Genomic DNA, 22564 nt, shown 5'->3' with positions numbered 1-22564 from the left:
TTGACCAAAATAATAATAATAATAAAAAGGAAAAGAAAAGAAACAACCATGCTTTAGCTGACGTTTTGTGTACCGAAAGTCAACTCCTGTAGCGAGGCCAGGGCAAGAGCCAGGAACAAGAATCGCTCAGTTGAGAGGCATTTAAGGTGAAGTCTCTGTCAAATGCTGGTTCCTTCTGACCATAGGAAATCATGCAGAGGCATTAGCCAATATCCATGACATGGGAACTGAAATTGCATTCGAAAAGAGTTAAATGTCTCTATCAAGACCTAAACTGCGTTCGAAGTTAATTAGCTAGCTAGTGTCCATACCAAGTCCTAACCCTTATCTTAATTGTAAGCTTTATGTCGAATCATTAACAATAATGATATACTACTTCCATTCCATGATGATCATGAAATAGGTTTGAACATCAAGTCAACGGCCATTATTGAGTCTGCTTTGCACGTGCTCCTATCTACTACAAGTGCTATCAATAATTAGTCTGTTACTACAAGTATTTGGTTTGTAATTGGACCCTAACTCTAACTGTGTGTGTACGCGCGTGCTGAGTGTCTTTGTAAGAATACGTTTAAGTTATCAATCTGATTTAATTTTTTTTATATATTTTTCCAATAATTTTGTTGTATTATATTAAAAGCATTAAAGAGAGGGTCTAGATGCATTAAACACAATATTCGGTTATAAACAAGCATTACCAGGTGTTGAGTTGATGCCTGATGGCAGTAAATGCACAAGGGATGATAGTTCTGTAGGACCCTTCATGAGTGTATAAATACATATAATTTGTAGAGAGAAAGAGAGGGGCAGCCTTTACCTTATAAAGCTGGCTGCTTTTGGGATAGTTTAATGGGACTGTCTGTTGACTGTGGAGACAATGGAATTGTTTTGGAATCAATAAAGCAAAACCCAACTGGGGTATGAGGGAAATTCAAAGGAGAATAAAAAATGAAAGAAAATAATAGCAAATGTGAGAAATAATTCACACAGCAAAGATCTTACGAGGGGCAAATCACTACATCACGAATCTCCAAGTTTAATTCCCTCGAGATTGTCATTTTTTTCTCTTATAATAATTAAAGCTAAAGTAAGAGAAGAAGAACGGAATTTTGAGACGTAATTTTTTTTAAGAAAATGGCCAAGTGCTTCAGGGAATGTTGGATTCCCACAGGCCACAGCAGAAGCGTAGCAAACCAAAGCAAATCCCAACACTTGTCCACTCTCATTGTCATCATCTCTTTTTACCTTGACCCACAGTGATTATCGTTAAAATGCTCTTAATTATTTGATGTACAATGCTTAACAGTTAATACTTCACTTGCTTTTTCCACCTTTTTTTCTCTCCCTAATCTTGGAATAGAATACAGAAATTCTACAACAGTCCTTTTTCTATGCACTAATGCATGATTGAAAGAGGAATTCTTCTTTATCAATCATCTTTTGATATTATCTAGATTTGGCGAGTGTAGCTTATTGCTTTATATATTCTTTTCTTGCAACTTTGCGTAGCCAGTGGCAGGCATGTTACTTCTCTTTCAGAATTCTAGTGTCCCTATCAAAACCTCTGGTTTTCTTGACTCCTGGCCTCTTTGACATAAGGTGCGAGCAAGTGCAATTATAGATAAGCATGAGCAGTTGTAGTACTGCCTGGTTCTTGGTGTAATACCGAGACAAAACAAAGCCCACGTCAGCACTGTTTTTATTGAATCTTTCATTTTTTTTCACACCATTCTTAACCCCCTTGCCTCAGCAGAAACTGGTTTTGTCAACTATACCATCTGGTTTTATACCTTTGTTTCAATGGAGGCAGGCAAAAAGAATGCTCTTTTCTGTTGTGTGGCTTCGTTAATCTGCTTATGGACTACTGCTTATGGAGAGCTAACAGCTGCAGGTGTTAACTATGAAGGTAACTGGAGTTTTACTCAGCTACGGAGAATCCTATTTGTCTTTCTAAATCTTTTGAGAAGTTAAGAGCTTGAAGTCATATTTACCTTTTCTTTTTCCTCTCAGTGGAGGCTTTGATGGGCATTAAGAACTCATTGCACGATCCTCATAATATTCTTAACTGGGATGAGCATGCTGTGGATCCATGCAGTTGGGCCATGGTCACTTGTTCTCCTGATAATTTTGTCACTAGCCTGTAAGTAGCACTAATTACTAAACTAACCAAAACTTAGCTGAATAGAGAAGCAAATAAATCGAAAGAACCCATGATTAATGAAAGTTCATGTAAGAAAGAGCATTTGAAGTGGTTAATATTTTTTTTTTTTGGCAGAGGAGCTCCAAGCCAACGTTTATCTGGCACTCTTTCCCCATCTATTGGAAACTTAACGAATCTCCAGTCTCTGTGAGTATTCAATCAATTAATATTCCAGAAAATATGATTTTTATATTTACTTTTGTATTTCTATTCACAATATGGTGTTTTGCAGGCTTCTACAGGATAACAATATTTCAGGACATATACCCTCTGAGCTTGGAAGGCTCCCCAAGCTTAAAACAATTGATCTTTCCAGTAACAACTTCAGTGGCCAAATTCCTAGTGCTCTGTCCAATCTTAATAGCCTCCAATACCTGTAAGCACAAAGTGTATACATGCACTTTTTTCTTTTTTTCATAACAATTTTAGAATTAGGAGGTGATCATTAATTTTAAAAGTTTCCTAAGAGTCTGAAAACTGACAGAGGGTTTTTGAGTTTGGATCAGGAGGCTGAACAATAACAGTCTTGATGGAGCAATTCCCGCCTCTTTGGTTAACATGACTCAACTTACCTTTCTGTAATTCTCTTCAAACCCTTATCCTTCTGCTATTGCTGTATGTCATTTTTCCTTGGTAAAAGATCTATATGATTTGTTTGAATTTTGTTTAATGTCCCAGGGACTTGTCTTACAATGATCTGAGCACTCCTGTACCACCTGTTCATGCTAAAACATTCAAGTAAGTCAATCCTAAAACCTACCTGTCCTTCTATATTTCTCTTTCGCTTGATCAGAACAGCAAGCAAAATAATTGACGTTGCTTTTATTGACACAGCATTGTAGGAAATCCTCTGATATGTGGAACTGAGCAAGGCTGTGCTGGAACCACACCAGTTCCCCAATCTGTGGCCCTGAATAATTCACAAAGTAATTGTCTTTCCCGCCTGTTACAAAGTTACCTACTTAATTTCAAGTTTTAACTTCTTCTGCTCTAAAAGTTGCTGTTGTTGCGCTTCCCTTTTGCTTTCTTTTAATTTGCAATTATTTTGCTTTTGACTTCAATTTGAAGATCATGATTGTTATATCCTTTCTAGGCTATCAAATACTTTTTGAGATTGTTGTACTTTCATTATGCGTTTCGAGTTTCGAATTTCAAATCTTAAATCCTATATTACTCCCTTTAAATTATGCTCAAATGTCTTTCTTTGTTTCCTAAGATTCTCAGCCTTCTGGAAATAACAAGAGCCACAAAATTGCCCTGGCCTTTGGTTCAAGCCTAGGCTGCATCTGCCTGTTGGTTCTTGGATTTGGCTTCATTCTTTGGTGGAGACAGAGACACAACCAGCAAATATTCTTTGATGTTAATGGTTAGTATGGCATAAATAGACTTGAAAAATATAAAGCTGTTGACAGCATCGGGTGGTTGATAGCAACGGACATGTCAATAGTTCTAACATTTTTCTCTTTTCAAAAACATCAGAACAACATAATGAAGAACTCAACCTCGGAAACTTGAGGAGCTTTCAATTCAAAGAACTTCAGGTTGCTACAAACAACTTCAGCAGCAAGAACTTGATAGGAAAAGGTGGCTTTGGGAACGTCTACAAAGGGTATCTCCAAGATGGAACTGTTGTAGCAGTGAAGAGGCTCAAAGATGGAAATGCCATAGGTGGAGAGATCCAATTCCAGACTGAAGTTGAGATGATCAGCCTAGCAGTGCATCGAAATCTACTTCGTCTCTATGGATTTTGCATGACAACGACTGAAAGGCTATTGGTTTACCCGTACATGTCTAATGGGAGTGTTGCTACTCGTCTCAAGGGTAAAGCATCCATCAAGATACCTAACTCTATTCTGATATACCTCTGATTTCCACACAGGATGCCTAGAACCTGCGAGTCTCATAACATATGATTGACCATTCTTTGATCAAGATATGAAAATTGTGCCTTTCGTTTCTCTTGCAGCCAAACCAGCCCTGGATTGGGGTACGAGGAAGAGAATTGCCTTAGGAGCAGCTAGAGGTTTATTATACTTGCATGAACAATGCGATCCCAAGATAATTCACAGGGATGTGAAGGCTGCAAATATATTACTTGATGATTATTGCGAGGCTGTTGTAGGAGATTTTGGATTGGCAAAGCTGTTGGATCACCGGGACTCACATGTGACAACTGCTGTGAGGGGCACTGTGGGGCACATAGCCCCTGAGTATCTATCAACAGGCCAGTCCTCTGAGAAAACAGATGTTTTTGGATTTGGAATACTTCTGCTAGAATTAATATCTGGCTTAAGAGCTCTGGAATTCGGGAAGTCAACGAACCAGAAAGGAGCATTGCTTGACTGGGTAAGCTAAACAAACACGCCTTCAGATACTTTTCAGGCTAATCCAAGTCCCATTTCTGGACATGAATGAATTTATGATCTTAATTACAGGTGAAGAAGATTCATCAGGAAAAGAAGCTGGAATTGTTAGTTGACAAGGATCTGAAAAACAACTACGACCGAATTGAGCTTGAAGAAATAGTTCAAGTAGCTCTGTTATGTACCCAATACCTTCCAAGTCATAGACCTAAAATGTCAGAAGTGGTTCGGATGTTAGAAGGAGACGGGCTCGCTGAAAAGTGGGAAGCTTCTCAGAGAGCTGAAGAAACTAGATCAAGAGCCAACGAGTTCTCCTCTTCGGAAAGATATTCTGATCTGACTGATGACTCCTCGCTGCTTGTCCAGGCAATGGAGCTCTCTGGACCCAGGTGACATGATTTTCAAACAGGGAGCATTTATGAACTTTCAAAAGGATGTGATACAGCGTATGAAAACATGCTTGTTGTATATTAGCCACATATTGGAGCTCTAAAGCTGTCTCTCAATTTCTAGCTGTACAGAACCGGGATCCGAAAAAATGACATAGTTGAGTGTTAATGTCTTTTTCTGCTTGTTGGTCGAGTGAAGAATTTTTTTGGAGATGTTCTGCTGGGGTTTATTGTAATGATAACAATCAAATAAAGTTTGTTCCTCCTGAACTAAATATTTTATCCTTTCGAGCCCTGAAGACAGATATGTCTTGGTCAATACATGAGCATTATGATTGCTCCTGAAAGTTGATAGTTTCTGGGGGCACAAATTCATGGTCAAACGGGTGGCTAGAAAGACTGTCTTGCAGAATGATCTTTCATCAAATGGTAGAAGGGGCCACCCTCCCTCTTCAGCTACAGGAAATTTCATGGCAACAAAAATTCAAAGATGCGGACTGCCACTGATGGCCATCAATTGATTTATAAGAACTCAAGTGATGTAGAGGATCAGAGAATAAACAAAGTTTCTGAATGATAATTAACAAGGGTGCAGAGGATCGGAGAATAAACGGAGTTCCTGAGTGGAAAATAATAGGTGTGCAGGGTCCTAATTATTATTATATTATTTTATAACATATTCTAAATAGTACGGGAATCACTGTTTCTCCGCATCAAAATTACTATGGATTACAATAGTAATTCACAGTGATTCTTTTTTTTTTTGCTAACTTTTTCCTTGTTTTTGTTTTTTTTCAAAATTATTTTTTTTCATTTATTTTTTTTTCCAAAATTATTTTTATTGATTTTACTTTTTAAATATTGATCTGGTTAAAATTTTTACTTTGTAATTTTTTTCTTTAAAATACTGTAGATTGCTACGATGTTTTTCCACATAGTTTTTCTATTTTATTTTTTTATTTTTCAAAATTATATTTATCGATTTTTTTTTAATATTAAATTAATTGAAAATTTAGTTTTGTAATTTTTTATCTTTAAAACAGTGTTGATTATTACAGTGTTTCTCTGCATGGTTTTTTTTTTATGATTTTCTTTGAAATTATCTTTTTTTATTTTATTTTTTAATATTAAGCTGGTTAAAAATTACAGTTACAGTTACAGTATGTGAGGAAAGTACTGTAACTTTCTTCGAAAATTACTGTTGATTGCTACAGTGTTTTCTCCCACATGGTTTTTTCCTGTTTTTGTTATCCACACCAAAATCATTGTGGATTACAATAGTAATCCACTGTGATTCTTCCCTTTTTTTTGGCTAACTTTTCTCTTCTTTTCTTTTTCAAAATTATTTTTTTTCTTTTTTTTCATTTATTTTTTCTTTTTTTTCCAACATTATTTTTATTGATTTTACTTTTTAAATATTGATCTGATTAAAATTTTTGCTTTATAATTTTTTTTCTTTAAAATACTATAGATTGCTGCGATATTTTTCCACATAATTTTTCTATTTTATTTCTTTATTTTTCAAAATTATATTTGTTGATTTTTTTTTAATATTGAGCTGATTGAGAATTTAGTTTTGTAATTTTTTTCTTTAAAACATTGTTGATTGCTACAGTGTTTCTCCGGATGGTTTTTTTATGATTTTCTCTAAAATTATCTTATTTTATTTTATTTTTTAATATTGAGCTGGTTAAAAATTATAGTTACAATATGTGAGGAAAGCACTGTAACTTTCTTCGAAAATTACTGTTGATTGCTACAGTGTTTTTTTGCCACATGGTTTTTTCCTGTTTTTGTTATGTTTTTTCCTAAAATTATCTTTGTCAAATTTATTTTTAAAATATTACCAAAATCACTGTGGATTACTCCACAACAGTAATCCATAGTGATTCTCCCCCCCTTTTTTTTTTGCTAACTTTTCCTCTTTTTTTTCAAAATTATTTTTGTTGATTTTACTTTTTAAATATTGACCTGGTTAAAATTTTTGCTTTGTAATTTTTTTCTTTAAAATACTGTGGATTGTTGCGATGTTTTTTCACATAGTTTTTCTATTTTATTTTTTTATTTTTCTAAATTATATTTGTCGATTTTTTAAATATTGAGCTGATTGAGAATTTAGTTTTATAATTTTTTTTCTTTAAAACATTGTTGATTGCTACAGTGTTTCTCCGCATGATTTTTTTTTATGATTTTCTTTGAAATTATCTTTTTTTAATTTTTTTTTTAATATTGAGCTAATTAAAAATTACAGTTACAATATGTGAGGAAAACACTGTAACTTTCTTTGAAAATTACTGTTGATTGCTACAGTGTTTTTTCCCATATGGTTTTTTCCTGTTTTTGTTATGTATTTCCCTAAAATTATATTTGTCAAGTTTATTTTTAAAATATTAAGCTGGTTAAGAATTGCAATTAGAAGTAAATACAGATTTTTCCTCACAAAACACTATGGATTGATGCAGTTTTTCTTCACATGGTTTTTTTCCAGTTTCTTTTTTGTTTTCTTTTTTTGTGATATTTTTTTTTAAAATTATCTTCATCGATTTTATTTTTTTTAATATTGAGTTGGTTAGAATTTAACTTTGTAATAAAGCTTAATCATGTGGGGAAAACATTCTAACTTTGCTCATAAAACATTGTGGATTGCTACAGTGTCTCTACGCGTGGTTTTTTTTGTTATAATTTTTTTCAAATTATCTTCTTCAATTTTATTTTTTTAATATTGAGTTGTTTGTGAATTACAATTACAAGTCATTACAAATAAAGCTAAATCATGTGGGGAAGCAATGTAACTTTCATCGCAAAACACTGTGAATTGCTATAGTGTTTCCAACATGATTTTTTCCCTTTTTTTTGTGTTTGTTTTGTTATTTTTTTTTCTAAAATTATCCCTGTCGATTTTTTTTTATATTAAGCTGATTAAAAATTTATCTTTGTAGTTTTTTTGTCTTTAAAACACTTTCCATGTGATTTTTTTTATGATTTTTTTCAAAATTATCTTTACCAATTTTTTTTTTAAATATTGAGTTGGTTAAGAATTATAATTACAATAAAATTAAATCATATGAGAAAAACATTGTACTCACAATTATAATACTATTAAATATATTTATTTTATAAATCCACAGCAGGACACGATCATGTCATCTCGGTTTTGCATGTTCCTAAAACATTTAGACACCCCTGAAAGAACAGAAGTCAGTTTCTATAACGTACTTCATAAAAATAAAAGATCGGTACATGGAAATATATCGTTCTTTTTTCTGCTTTGAGCTAGAGAAGTCAATATTATTATGCAGCACCCCTGAAGGGAAGAGATACAAGATCTGACAAGATTTCGTGCACGACGTCAATATTATGTACTTCATTGATGTTATAATATCACATACATCCACGAGAAAAGAGGCATTTCGTGAAGTACACGGTGTTTCATCTTGGGTAAATGTAATTTCAGCTTCAGCAGAAGCCCTTCGAAACCTGACCAACTGAACCAGCATATTCAATATCCCATCCATGACATATACACAAGGTGTGATGCACAATGTCTCAAGCACTGGGGAATTCGCAAGCAAAAATTTCAAAAATTCCATTTCATGTGGCGCACCGGACATATCTGTCATCTTTACAACTTTAAGTTGTTTAAAAGTACAATCTTCAGGGCACTCTTCTGCCCAAAATCCCAAATCCGGTCCTTCCACAGCAGCCACTGTGGTTGATGAGCCCTACAAAAAAACCAAAGACAAAAAGGTTTGCACCAATCTTGAGTAAATTAATATACAAAGCAATGCTTCCACCAAAAATCACAAAATAAGATGCCAACATGTGCAACACAACTTACTGAGATACGAAATTCCTTCAAATTAGGAGAGTTTGCAATCAAGCAAAGAACAACACGAATCTCTTTTGTATCTTCAAAACTAACTTGATACAATTCAATTATTTTTAGGCGGCTGTAAGTAATTGCAAGCGTTCCCGGATAATCACCTATGCTCAAATACTATCACCAACAACGCAGAATTAAATTAAGAGAGAAGGAAAAAAAAAGACAAACTACATTGCCACTTTATGGACCAAATATAAATTCGACAAGGTATTACCTTTGCGAAGTAGATGTGCACAACAAGTCTCTCAAGAAGAGGCACACCGCCTAGAAACTTGATAAAATTGCAGCTCCAACTTTGCTCAAAGTTTTCAGCAATACCATCATTTATATACATAGAAACAGACATGATAACTAAAAGTGGGGTATTTTCAAGACAAATATCTGTAAATTCACCTTCCAAGCACAGGCACTTGAAATTTGGAGCACAGATATTAAGAGTCAAGCTATCAAAATATGACAATGCAAGACTTTCAAGAAGCGGGCAACTGCAAATCAGAGTTTCAATTACCTCAGGAGCAACCAAAACTTGATGAAGACTAGGGCTCCTCAAACACAAGAATCCTTTAAAAGCAGGAAGTGGATCAAATTTACAACGAAAAAGCTCCAAACGGATTAACTTTTACAATTGAAAAGACATGATGGTACCCTAAACCACTCGCCTTCTCCTAATTCAAGTACCAACTCTTTAATATCACTCTTTGAAAGGAAAAGTATCCACTGATCAATATCCGGGAAGCATTGCAAATACGAAGTACAAAGCTGGAACTTGTGAACAGGTCCTTGGTGAAGAAAGAGTGCATGAGTGATGAATTTTACCATGCGATTCTCAACCACAGGTCTATCACTGTACATCCTAACACATTTGTCTTCGAGAACAAGGTAAGAGTAGTCCATCGGTACCCCATTCGCTTGACAAGACGATTGTTCTTACAGCATCTCGTACTGGTAATCGAGTGAGAATGCTTTCTATAATGCTCCGAGGCCGATCACTTATCGAATCCATCTCCCATTGGCAACTTCTCAGCTTAAAGAAACAAACCAAAACAACGGAAACCCAACTCTTATAGTCAATCAAATGTAACAACCAAACAATAAAAAATTAAAAAATTAAAGAAAGTCATGATATTTCCCTCAAAATTTGACGAAATCTATAAAGAAATGATAACGATTCAAGATTGAGACTTTCATCACCTGGTACTTAATAGAAAGAAACCCAGTTTACTGAGCCTACAAACGGACTGTTATGACTTAAAATCCAAGATTTGACAACTGGCTCAAATAATCACTACCGTCAGCAATACATCTCAATTACAAAATTGAGCTAAAGAAATTCGTGATATAAGAGATACAGAATGATACATGCACAAAATTCCCGGTCAGTGACAGGCAAAAAGGAGCACAAATAAGAGCAGAAAAGTACCTAGATACATCGGAAATACAAGGACTGAAGTAGGAATTGGTCGGGACTTTGAGAGCAACATGTTTCGATTTTTCTTTGTTGTCGTCCGTCCGTCTTTGCTGTTGTTGCTCCTGGCTTGTCATTTTTTAACCTCTCGTTTTTTATTTTAGCGGCACAGTGACTTGCGTTTTTCGGCGTAAGGTTTCACAACGACACGCCATTTTCTCTTCGAGAGGAAGCTAATTTGGTTGACATGTCGTTTAGTTCGCAAGTCTATCTTTCCTGGTGAAGTTAATGATCCATTTTTAATGAAAGCTCACAGCAAGTTTCTGTCTTAGAGATGAAGAGAGAAAACTTTAGTATTGGTGTAAATGGACTGGAACTAGGGATTTAATCATCAAGAGTTTATTTTTGTAGAAGAACAAGCAATTTTCAAAGTAACTTCCACCCATTTTGAAAATCGAAATGCTTGGTGAAACAGTTGCCACTGTCATGGATCATCATGGCTGGTTCGAGGTAACGGCCCTTGCGGAGTTTTAATCATGCGATCACTGGAAAAATAATTTTTGTCCAGAGAGAGCTCCTTGTGGGTTGATGTCCCCAGAATACATCTAGACCTCGTGTTTCTCTCTCCCGGAGAATTGTTGTTGATAAATCCATGAATTCATGTAACGACTTCTCTTTATCAATGAATTTTTTCAATCGGTTTGGCAAAGGTAAAGCCTCCAAAATATTCTGATCAGGCTCCCTTCACAAGAACAAAAGGAAAAGATATTCATTGTAGAATTTTGGGGAGATGGGAAGCTACTCGGAATGTGTTTAAAACAGTATTTTCAAATTTTTTTATTTTTAGATTGTTTTGATATATTAATATTAAAAATAAATTTTTGAAAAACAGTTTAAAAACAAATATTATGACTACCAAGCTGAGCACCCCGTAACAAAGGTAAAATACCTTATTGCTATTAATTTCCTATTTCAGAATATGATAAAAAGAGTTGCTAACATGACATCAAATACAAAATTCTGATAACCCCTCTTCTACAGTGTACAGACTACCAGAGAAACTGAAGGCTTCTAACTCCAAACATAATAAACTGGATGATTGATATCTGGTTTTCCCGACCAAGAGGAGGCCCATGCGGAAAACTTCTACGAATAATATCGAAAGAAAGGAAAGATATCTGGAGCAGGAAACAAAAATGTGAATCTAATAGAGTCAATTCTGGGCTCGAATAAACCAACATAGTCCGACACAACCAATCGCCAATGCTGCAATAAGGGGAGCTTGGCCATCAAGGACAGCCAAGCTATTCCTGTTTTTTCTTACTCCCTGAAACCTCTCTCCCAAGCTATCACGAAGAAGGTTGCTCAACGTATCCAACTGAAGCGTGACTTGACGCTGTGCCCGGGCAATTCCTGATATCTGTCAATATAGAGCAATCAACGAGAAGGATTGGAAGCGACTTCCACCAACTGGATAGTATTGACATGTTCTAAACACATAGTTAACAGTACAACTCAATACCCAGATTCATTCTATGCAAACATCCTATCTTACTATACCAGTGACATCCCTGTAAGTCGATTAAATTATTTTTTCCTACTTTTGTGAAGAGCTTCTGAAAAACTTTCAACACCCTATCAGTACAAGCGTATTTTAGAATCAAAGCAGTCAGCCTCTTAATTCAAATCATTGACTAAAGGAACCCTGTCAGGTGTCTGGTATTGACCTATAAGCACAAGTAGAGAAAAGATTTATGAGATGGTTTAAAGGGACCAGCCATGGTACCTCCTCCATTAAAGGTGACTCCTTAGCCAACAGAGATGAAGATGAGGAATTGGACATTCTGGATCCAGTCAAGGAACCGTTGCCTAAACCAGATACAAAGTAAGAAGTTGGAGCAGAACCATTGTGCACTTCAGCTTGGAGAGCCATATTTTGTTGGCTAGAAGGGTTCTTATTGATGATTAACTTGGAATTTAACTCTTCAATACAGGTTGTGAACTCATCCATTCTATCATTTAGTGAAGAAATCTGTTCTGAAAGTTGAGTCATGGCTCCCTACACAAGAATGTATGTGGCATGAGAGAAAAAGAATAAAATAATACAAGAAGACTTCAGTTATACCGCTTCATAATATAACTATAAAAACAAGATAACAGCTATAAAGACTTGAATTCAACAACTATATGCTGGCAAATGAAGCATAACAACTGAGAAGCTAAAAGGAGCACCTGATTGGCTAGCGCAGCTGGTGACTCTAGATTTCTATCATCAAACCTATTAGAGGTTGCAGCAGGCCCAGTAAGCTTAGATAAGTTCTTGTCCCTTTGAGAGGAATATGAGTGTGACATACCACTGTTTGATGTAAAATATGATCAGTGTATATAAGCTGCCATTTCAAATAATACTACAACACATTAAGGACAATAAAGGGATATTAGCAGCGTGACAAAATAGTGTCGGATGCAAAGAATCATAACAGAGTTGAATTGGTAAAGAACCTTTTGCCATTCTTAAATCTCCTGGCAACCCTATCAGCAGAGGCTCGCAAAAGTGCTTCTTTGGGGCTTGAAACCAGATCCTCATCTAAGCTGAGCTTTGTCTTCAAGTCATCTGGCAAGGCCTGCAGAATGATCAGATCAGGACTGCTTTTGCAGGAGAAGTAATCACAAGTGTTGGATATTCCCATACCATGACCTCATTTACAAGCCTTTCTAGTTGAATCTGTTCTATATAGGTACGCGGAGTGTATGAGCCTTCCAAACCTAGCTGCTCTGCAATGTATTTTACAACCAAGCGATCTCTTCCTTGCACCTACAATCAACACAGTGAGTTTTTATAGCTCACATAACTGACTAACAATGAGACTATAAAGAGGACAAAAGATTAGCAACATCTGTTTCAATCACTACAATAAAACACTAAACCATCGCACTTACATAAATCCAGTATTTCTAATTCCTCGTCAATACATAGAGGTTGATGAAAATAACTGTCATTGGCATTGGATAACATGGGCCTTGTCCAAGAACAAAATATAAAGCTCAATAAAGAGTACATGTTCGGAGTAGAATGAAACCATTTGAAACTAGCAAAAAAAAAAACCTCGACAAGAAAAGAAAAATGCCGAGCCAATATTATCCAAAGATCAAAGTATTTAGCACAATCAGTAAGCATCAACTACAATTGAGGAATTTAAATAATTTATTATTTAAATCTTGTAGATTTTAGTGCAATTTTACATTAACTTCTTGTTTCTAAAACTGACAATATAACCATTGATTTTCATGAGAGACCAAAACTCTAAACCTCGCACTCCTTCCTTGCTGAAAGATGCTCAATAATGACTACCATATTAGTTCTAAAAGAATGCAATAAAGTTTAACTGCTTAAAAACACGTGGTTGAAAACAAATTATCATAAGAAGTCTCTCTATATAAACTATGAAAGTTTTTCAATGGTATTGTGAGAAAATTATGCAAGTACAATAAACTTTGACTGCAGCTGAGAGAGATGCCATTTAAGTATTTAATTACTTGTGCTTTCAACCTCGACATACTTTAAATTTACATGGAAGCACTAGCTAACCTACTAAACAGATGGAAAGTATGAAATTAAATAAATACCTGAACATATTGACGATTTAGTTGTCCTAGCCAATCAATTTTCACACACACCCTATCATCAGAGAATGAATGGCTACTTCTTTGAAGGATAGCAGCTATTGTGTATCCCAAGGCCATCAGCCCACTGAGGAGTTTAACAGTGACTTCAAAAGTGATCCTTGGTGATATGATAAATGGAGCATCTGCAACCCATTCCTGAAGATGAATTATCATTAATTAACCAGATAACAATTGCAGATTTATTTTCATAATAAAACATCGTCTTAAAATCAACAGACCCATATATCACCCAAACTGCCAAAATAACACCCAACATATTTTGTCCTACTAGGATCGCAACAAAAATTTTGAGAGGTAGTGTAAGCTATAGCATACTGTATACCTGATGCATATGCTGGACCAGGGGCGGAAAGACATGGTATACAAAAGACAAGCTAAAATTTTTAAGAGAAGCCCAGAAACTCTTCAAGTAAGAAAAATAACAAATTCCAACAAGGGGAAATGGGGCAAGGCTGGCCACATTGTACTTCCCTGCTCAAAACATATCTAAGCATACCCCTCCTACATTCTTTGGCCACAAGTTCATAATATTATGTTACCATTTACCAATGCACATAGTTAATTTTGCAGAACATTAATTAGAAGGAAACTATGTTTCAGGACAAACCTCAAACATGAGATTGTATTTTCCATCTTTATTTCGCATCCTCAAATATGATTGGCATGATTCTGGATCTTCACCAGGTGGTAAAAGATATATGTCATAAATCTGCTCCATTGTCTCTTTATAATCTTCAGAGAGAACAGGCTTGATCTGGTCCACTGTTACCTTCCTTGCTGACTACAATAAAAATACATGCTCAGAAATCAAAGTTAAAAATACAGTCACTGGAACAACTACTGATTTGAACAATAGCAAGATAAGGAGAATCCACTTCTGTAAAGCATAAACTGCAGTAACCTGAACCAATGGTTGTGTGAGAATTGAAAAATAAAAAATATAAAAAATAAATAAAGAGTATATGAAAACAGAGTGAAAACTAACCTTTAATATATAAGTAGGACTTTGAAATCCAGAGAAGGGGTTGAACTTGTTTGTAATTTTTATATGGGCTGTTTTGAGATCTGGCTCAATAAAGGCCTTGTACATTGGATATACCTGCAAATAGAGAAGTGGGTACTTTAAAAATCAACATCATGATAAAGTAAAAGCATGTTCAGAGAGAAGAAAATAACACAATCACCGTTTCAGATATCTGCTGGATTATTTCCTCTGGTTCTTGGCCAGCTCGTTGGATGTCCCTTAAAACCCGTTTTACAAGATCAAAATGAACTCCCCCAGTTACAGATACTCGTAGGTCTAACAAAGGTCGCAACTTTTCACTCAGTGCATAGATTCCTTCAATAATCACTATACGAGAAGATGGTACTTCGAGTGTCCTGTCACAGTTACATACTTATATTAGGTTAAAGTTGAAGGTCAAGGTTTCAGTGTTCCACAGCCTGCACATACAAAACCAAAGATACAAATTCAATTTTATTCTTTTCTAATACTTTTGGGGTCCTGCTTTTCCATGATTAGGAGAGCTTGGCCCTTGCTATTCATGACTCTTAAACAGCACACTCCTGTTTCCTAGTGCATTATATTGATATATTGATAATCATCACCAGATCAGTGCATGATCTTTCCCTTGTTGTTTCATCAATGGTATATACTTTTGCTGGGAGTTCCACCAATGAATATCGCTCGAGTATTTTTTATCCCCCCCCCTTTATATTTTTACATGGTGAAAAGAGGTTTTCAAAATTGAGTTTGTGCTTTTCCCTTTCTAATGATTTCAAATGGTTCTTGGTATTTGTTTTAGTTTCAAGTTGGATTTAATATGAAATGCGTCCAAGCACGAGTATTGTGCTTGTAATTTTGGGGTAGAGCAAGATATAGTGAGGTCAGATTTCAACCACTTTTGTGGCCAGCCATGAGGATAGAGGAGGAGAATCGGGGATATTTAGTTATAGATTTAGGAGGATGAAGAAGAGTTGTTTGATGAGGATGATTCCAAGCAAGGATGATTAAAAATTGGTCAAGGAGAATACAGAGTGTATTGTACAAAAGAACTGGTTATATAGAGAAGTGAGAGTGTTATGTAAAAAAGAACCAGATATATTGATAAATGCTAAGCCATTAGGAGTGTTACAAAGACTTTCACATTTTTATAATAATGCAAAAGATACTGGAAAGTATGGTAACTAAAAAATGGAGCAAAGCTCAACCTGTATCCTGTTCGGGTGCTCGACTTGAAATCATAGATTGGAACCTCAACTGGTTTCCCATCCTTTAAGTCAAGAACATTCTTGAGCAACATGTCATAATCCGTCAAGCGCGGGTCTGTTGCAAAACAGCATTTGAACCAATAGCATACAAATGCATGATTTATCTCAACTTCAAAACAATCAAACTACTGCAAACAATGGGGCAACACTGGTCATGTGCAAAAACCAAAATTACCGTCAAAATTGCCATCAACAATTCGGCTTGAATCATTGTAGTTGTCCATCGATATGGTGGCAACACTGGGCATGAAGTTGAGAATTTTTTCAGTGAAAATGGTTTTCCCAGCTCCTGAAGGGCCTGCTATACCTACCAGTATCATTCCATCATTATTTTGTGCTAACAATTGGCAGGCACGGATAACAATAAAGAATCCTTTCTCAAATGACAAAGGATTTTGGATTGGGACTATCTCAAAGCGATCACGGTCCTTTTTCTTAGTTAATCTGACTTGATCTTTCAAGAGTCCCTGCCGTTTTGGGTGTGATTCATCACCAGAAGTACCTTTAACCATTGAAAGGAATATGTTGGTTCGAACCACTGCAAGGAAGACAAATTACAGTATAAGAGCCAAAGAACAAAAATTATGCATCGTAAAAAAAAAGGAGAGATTTTCCACTCAAAACTAAATGCGCTTAACAGAAGGGCAAGCCCCCAAGACATCGCAGTAAATAAAAGATGTTAATTCAAAAGGGTAAAGATCATCTTCTCATACAAATTGGTTGCTCATAAAGTGTTCAAAAGAATAATTTTAAGTTTAGAGCACCCCTACTTTAACCTATAGGACTTAGCTATCGGAATTAAGAACTAATTCAGACCTCCCGCATAGCAGGCTCAATTCTGAACCTCTAGTACTACAATATTATTCGCCCATCTTCCTTCATATATGATGTCGAAATGACAGTTCCACTGAAAAAATCCGAAAAAGAGCTACATGTCCATAATAACAAGTTACGAATGAATGAACAATGGAGCTATATTCGAATTTATTTAAACAGGTGAAACATGGCAATTCAAATTAATTTCTCACTAGATAGCTAAAACAATTCATCATTAAACAATAAGTTCATGTGCTATGCAAATTGTAATTTGGCATCAGATAGCTATAACATTGTAATTTGGCATTACAATCATACATGATAAAACTACCGCGTTTAGCATTAACAAAAGAAAAGGTGCAAGAAAAAAGGTCCCTCCAATTCAAAATATTCAATAATGAAATTTATCAGCATACGATTTCTCAAGAATCACACCAAAATTTACTATTCTAAAGATCCCAACAAAACCAAAGCTAATAATACTAAAAACAAAATACGAGAATGTTGATCCAAAAACCAAAACAAAATCATTTGCAAAATCAATCACAAACAAAACAAAAAAAAAGCGCCCAGATATGAAAAACAATACAAAAACAAATCCAGACAAGCCATACACCACCAAACAGGGCTGAAACCTCAGCCCCAGCAATCTGTACGGATCCAACATAACCCCATCCTAGAACAACCGCCATATGAAGAAGCAAAACTTGATAAGAAAATGGCAAGAGCAGCAAAACCCAGATTGCAAAATCGATCAAAAAGAATCAAGAAGAGAGGACTAACCGAATGAGAGTGAGCTTTCCGGTCCTTTTTGGGAGGGCGAGTGGTTTTGGGCAGCTAGCAGGGGGAGTTATGACGGTTTCTCTCTATAAATAGAGTGAAATAAAATATTTTCCTTGATTTATTAAAAAAGAGCAGATATTTCCAGGATTTTACTTTTTTGATTTTTTTAAATAAAAAAAAAATAGGGAGGTTATAGTTCTAGAGAATCTGCTACTTCACTTCGAGAAAGACCCCCGCGGAGGAGAGAGAAATATCAGGGACGGTTTGGAAAAGATTTTGTATTATTATATTATATTATATAGTTCATATTTATAAAATGGTCCTCCAAGGTGTTAGTTGGTTCGGATTATAAAAAATATTCTATAATGTTCCGAGTCCAATGTGAAACCACGTCATTCAATAAACTCCGTTTGTCAACAAAAATAAAATAAAATAAAATTCAATCCCAACAAAAAATGAGGAAAATCAATATGTTGATGTGCTAATCTTAACATGATGGTGCATTTTGGATGGACATTATAACATCATGGGTCCACTACTCTATGTTCTATATTATATTATATAGTATTGAAAAAAAATGTAGATAGTTTTCTAATTTCATCTGATTTGTTTCCTTCACAATCACCCACCTGTCGGTGTCTCGCCTCAACATTAATTTTCCGTACAGAGGATTATGCTATCAGCACTAGCTGGAGGAGCCCAGGTGGTCCTGAATTAGGACTGTACAACGTTATCCTCCCAGTACCATTAATTTTAGAGTGGTCGGCATGGCAGGAGCGTGCGATGCATGCCCTCTTCCTCTCTCCCTGCGAGCGAACAAGGACTGAAAACGTCCATGGGCAATTAAATTTCATGCCGTTCCCTTCATCCCGAGGAATCAATTGGCCGTCGTATTTAGTACATGCCTGATAATTATATTGTTATGTTTAAATATAATAATATTTAATAAATATTACGTTTTAAAAATGTAACATGATAAAGCCATATTATTTTTTTATTATTTTGTGTGGTAATAATCCAATTTATCCTATCTGAGGCCTCGATTTGCTGATGTTGTGTTCAACATGTATACCCATGCGCTGACGACTAGGAGATGTGTATTGCATGCCTCTGGTTTTTTTATTATTAATAATATTAATACACCCATGGAGAGAAAAAAGCGAAATAGAGAAAACCGTGCAACTTATTTTCCACTCCAGAAAATCGCTTTCAAAATATTTAAGAGGGCACAGATTTCCAGGTGTGAATTCTACAACCAAATGGAGCCCGTAGCGTTAAAATGCCCAAAAAAACAAAATTGCCTCGACATAGGCTAGAAACTGCCTTTGCTTTTGATGTGATGTGCTTGAGCGACACGTAATGATTCCGGTTGACATGGGAGTTGACTTTGGAGATTCAAGAAGAATCTTTGTCAACATGGCGTGATCTGAGGTCCCTCCCTCCTCTTTCTCTCCCCTCCATTGATCCACAAATTCAAAGACTATTATTGGCCTCGACCTACCCTTTTGATGGCAACGTAAAGCCAGCATTCCTGACTGGATGGAATCGAATCAGGGACACTTTCTATGAAGAATATGTAAAGGTGCCTCTCAAAACATTTTCCAAGAAAAACGCAGTGATTATTATTGTTCCTTTTTTCTCATATATAAGTAAGGGTGAGAAAAAAATCAAGAAAATCAGAAAAAAATAATAAAAAAAATCAAACTGTAAAAAAAATTGATCAAACTGATTAAAATTTTTAAAAAACTGATCAGTTCGGTTCGGTTCAGTTCAGTTTTATAATTTTAAAATCTAAAAACCAAACCAAAACAAAAAATAAACCGAATCAAACTAGTTTAAATCAGTTTTTGTCCTAAAAGAGAGAATCAAAACCGGTCAGTTTGAACCAGTTTTAATTTAAAAAAAAAAACACTTAGTTTGATTAATTCTTTTTATAAAAACCAAATCAAATAAAAAATTATCACCTCCAAAAACACGGTTTGGAAGTTTTAGCAGGGGAAATAAATCGAGTTCGGAGATCAGATAAATTAGTCTTTGACGGAGAAAATTGTTTGGCGTTATGCTGAGAAAGAAATATAAAAAAGATATATGTATATATATAGACATCAATCAAGAAAATAATACTGGATCGAGGAAAATCTTGATTTTTTATTTATTTTGGCAACGTACGAAGATTGATATCTGCTCATTGCTGACATTAAAAGCTGACAACGCGCCTTCATTTGAGAAAATTAATTAGTTTAAAGAACTGCACTCCGTTGCAATTCGAATAAAAAAAATGAACGTAAAAGAAAACATTTAGGTGGCAAAAAAATTATTTGGTTTTGTTAATATACTCAGCCTAGCATATTAATTTTAAAATTTCTCTATGACTTCTTGTTTAATTCAACTTTAAAATTAAATTGTATAATTTTTTTTAAAAATATGACACAGTCAACTTAATAAATTCTAAAACAATTCAAATAAATAAAAAAATATATTGTTCAAATTTTTTAAAAAATTAAACTTGATATTTTTTGAAATACTGATACGGTGATATGACTTGAGTTTTGTGGCTTAACTCGTTATATAAATTTATGATTTGGTTATAGACTCTTGTGAATTTAAGATTATTTTTTATTTAATTATATAATAAAAAAATAAATGCTTATTTGATATTATGATAACTTGATTAAAAATAAATCAAAATAATTTATAAAAAATAAATATTAAATGATTAAGATGAGAAAATAACAACAAGAAAAAAAATCACTGTTTACGTGACCGTACGTGAAGGGATGAGTGATACGCAATTATTTTAGAGAAATCAAGTAAAGTGATATTTTTTACTTATTTACAAACAAGTGTGTTAATTACGTGACGATATTCAATTCCCCACGTTAATGATCAGAAAAATTAACAATTTCCTCGATTCTTTCCAGTAATATTCTAATTAAGACCAACTTTCGGGACCGATACCAGAATATTTACATTCCAATCAAATTATCGATATCCGAGTATTGTACAAGTGACTCTGCAGATTAAAGAAAGATTGTAGAAAGGACTTGTTATATTCTGGAGCCGAACACATGATCATTGTGAAAAAGGATTAAAAACCGAAGGACCAGAGTCATATATATTGTTTTTCGGAGTAAAGCAGAGATATATTGTTTTTAAAAATATATAATTTTTATTTAAAAGTATATTAAAATTATTTTTTATTATTTTTTAAAATTTATTATTGACAATATCACATAAATCAATTCAAAAACATTAAAAAAGTAATTTGAAAGTAAATAAAATCAAAATTTGTACAAGCATGTATTTCCTTGAATATCATACATATAATTAAATGGATTAATCCTCTTCCTACGTACTGTGACAATGATTGTTCTTCAACGCAAGTTCAAATTTCAACTGACTGCCTTTTTTTAATTGTTAGTTAGCGGAAATTTAAGTTTACAATATTAATAATGTCAAAGTTAGACAATATCGGGTTGTTTCGGAAGCTTAGTCATCGTCTTTAAATTAGTTTATTTCTTCCTCTCTTTTTATTTTTTCCCCCCTATCCGTGTGCCAGTTGATTAGATCAAAGTAAACACAAGCTACTGATGAGACAGCGGCTAGCTTTGACAATACATGTATTGATTAATTGTTTGACTAAAAGGAGATAAATAGATCTAATCATATAATTAATCCTACTTAATGTTCGTGACTTCTGCTTCACGCTTCTTAATCTCTTTCGTTTGCGTGTTTGCTTTCACGTATTGGGCAGCAAATGATGCCCTACTTTGAACATCGTGGTTTTTTTAATTTTCTAAAATCACATGCCACGGATCAATGAAGTAATCATCGCAATTATATTATGCCATAATAATATATAATATGGTGAAATAGAAGCAAAACTGCATATATAGTGCATGATGGTATCTCCAAATATTACATGTTTAGGTATCTAAATTGAAAAAAATACATAGATATTAATTATCATGTGTGTTTTTATCTTTTGAGAGTTGTTGTGGGTGATGAAAATCATGGGATTGTAATAACCTAATAAAAAATAAATCAAAATAAATTATAAAACTCAATTTTTAATAAATTATTATGAAAGTTGAAATTTTTTAAAAAATCAATCTATAAATAAAATACAATAACACGATCTTATTTTACACGGGTTAATTCACAAAACACATGATCCGATTCATAAAACCATGATAATCTCATATAAGTAAATCAAAATAAATTATAAAGTCTAATTTTTAATCAACCCAATGTTAAATGATAAAATTAAAAAGAAAAATGTCAATTAAAAAAAACTCGATTTAACCTGTCAAACTCATAACATAGATTATGAGACCATAATAACCACGTTTAAAGTAAACCACAATAAATTATGAAACTCAATCTCTGATAAACTAAATATTAAAGTATAAAATTAAAAAAAATATATAGATTAAAAAAAAGAAACAAAAGAAAAAAACCATGATTAAAATAAATAGTATTTTGTGATATAATAAACCGTCATGGTAGAAAATTAAAATAAAAACTTAAGACTCCAAATACTCTATACATATAGAAAATCCATTTGAAAAGATTTAATTGGTTTGATTGCAAAAATATCATTACTTGTTATTGAAAGGAAATCCAAAAAATAATTTGAATATGAAACAAAAATAAATATGTGATTTTACTATTATTAACTCGAACTATTTTTTTTTTAATAAAATTTACTCTTGTGCAAACCAGTTAACCAGTAGATGTGATGTAATGGACTATGTCATTTCCTCC

General features: G+C 34.1%; 2 protein-coding genes and 1 pseudogene across 4 annotated transcripts; 1 reads left to right on the top strand and 2 right to left on the bottom strand.

Annotated features, from left to right (window-relative positions):
• Positions 1–1497: 1497 nt before the first annotated feature.
• LOC133705125 (protein NSP-INTERACTING KINASE 2-like) lies at positions 1498–5227 on the top strand. Its single transcript, XM_062130238.1, has 11 exons — positions 1498–1906; positions 2011–2140; positions 2276–2347; positions 2433–2576; positions 2707–2778; positions 2879–2938; positions 3035–3126; positions 3417–3566; positions 3680–4021; positions 4167–4546; positions 4636–5227. The coding sequence occupies exons 1-11, from the start codon at positions 1801–1803 to the stop codon at positions 4954–4956; spliced, it is 1869 nt and encodes a 622-aa protein (XP_061986222.1). The 5' UTR covers positions 1498–1800; the 3' UTR covers positions 4957–5227.
• A 2807-nt stretch (positions 5228–8034) lies between these two features.
• On the bottom strand, positions 8035–10658 carry LOC133705126 (F-box/FBD/LRR-repeat protein At1g13570-like; annotated as a pseudogene).
• A 514-nt stretch (positions 10659–11172) lies between these two features.
• LOC133704764 (inorganic pyrophosphatase TTM2) lies at positions 11173–18005 on the bottom strand. 3 transcript variants are annotated; one of them, XM_062129729.1, is made up of 12 exons: positions 17798–18001; positions 16374–16736; positions 16139–16253; positions 15112–15307; positions 14913–15026; positions 14535–14708; positions 13868–14062; positions 12933–13055; positions 12743–12864; positions 12473–12596; positions 12027–12299; positions 11173–11660 (listed from the first exon to the last, which is right to left on the bottom strand). In XM_062129729.1, the coding sequence occupies exons 2-12, from the start codon at positions 16708–16710 to the stop codon at positions 11454–11456; spliced, it is 1980 nt and encodes a 659-aa protein (XP_061985713.1). In that variant the 5' UTR covers positions 16711–16736; positions 17798–18001; the 3' UTR covers positions 11173–11453. The 3 variants fall into 3 exon arrangements, 2 of the variants coding, with proteins under 2 accessions (XP_061985713.1, XP_061985714.1); XR_009844121.1 differs by lacking the exon at positions 11173–11660 and having other exon boundaries at positions 12162–12299; positions 12473–12630; positions 17798–18005; XM_062129730.1 differs by lacking the exons at positions 11173–11660; positions 12027–12299 and having other exon boundaries at positions 12514–12648; positions 17798–18005.
• Positions 18006–22564: the final 4559 nt, after the last annotated feature.

This window comes from Populus nigra, chromosome 10 (assembly GCF_951802175.1).
Source record: "Populus nigra chromosome 10, ddPopNigr1.1, whole genome shotgun sequence".
NCBI lineage: Eukaryota > Viridiplantae > Streptophyta > Magnoliopsida > Malpighiales > Salicaceae > Populus > Populus nigra.
This window is presented reverse-complemented; position numbering and strand designations above follow the sequence as displayed.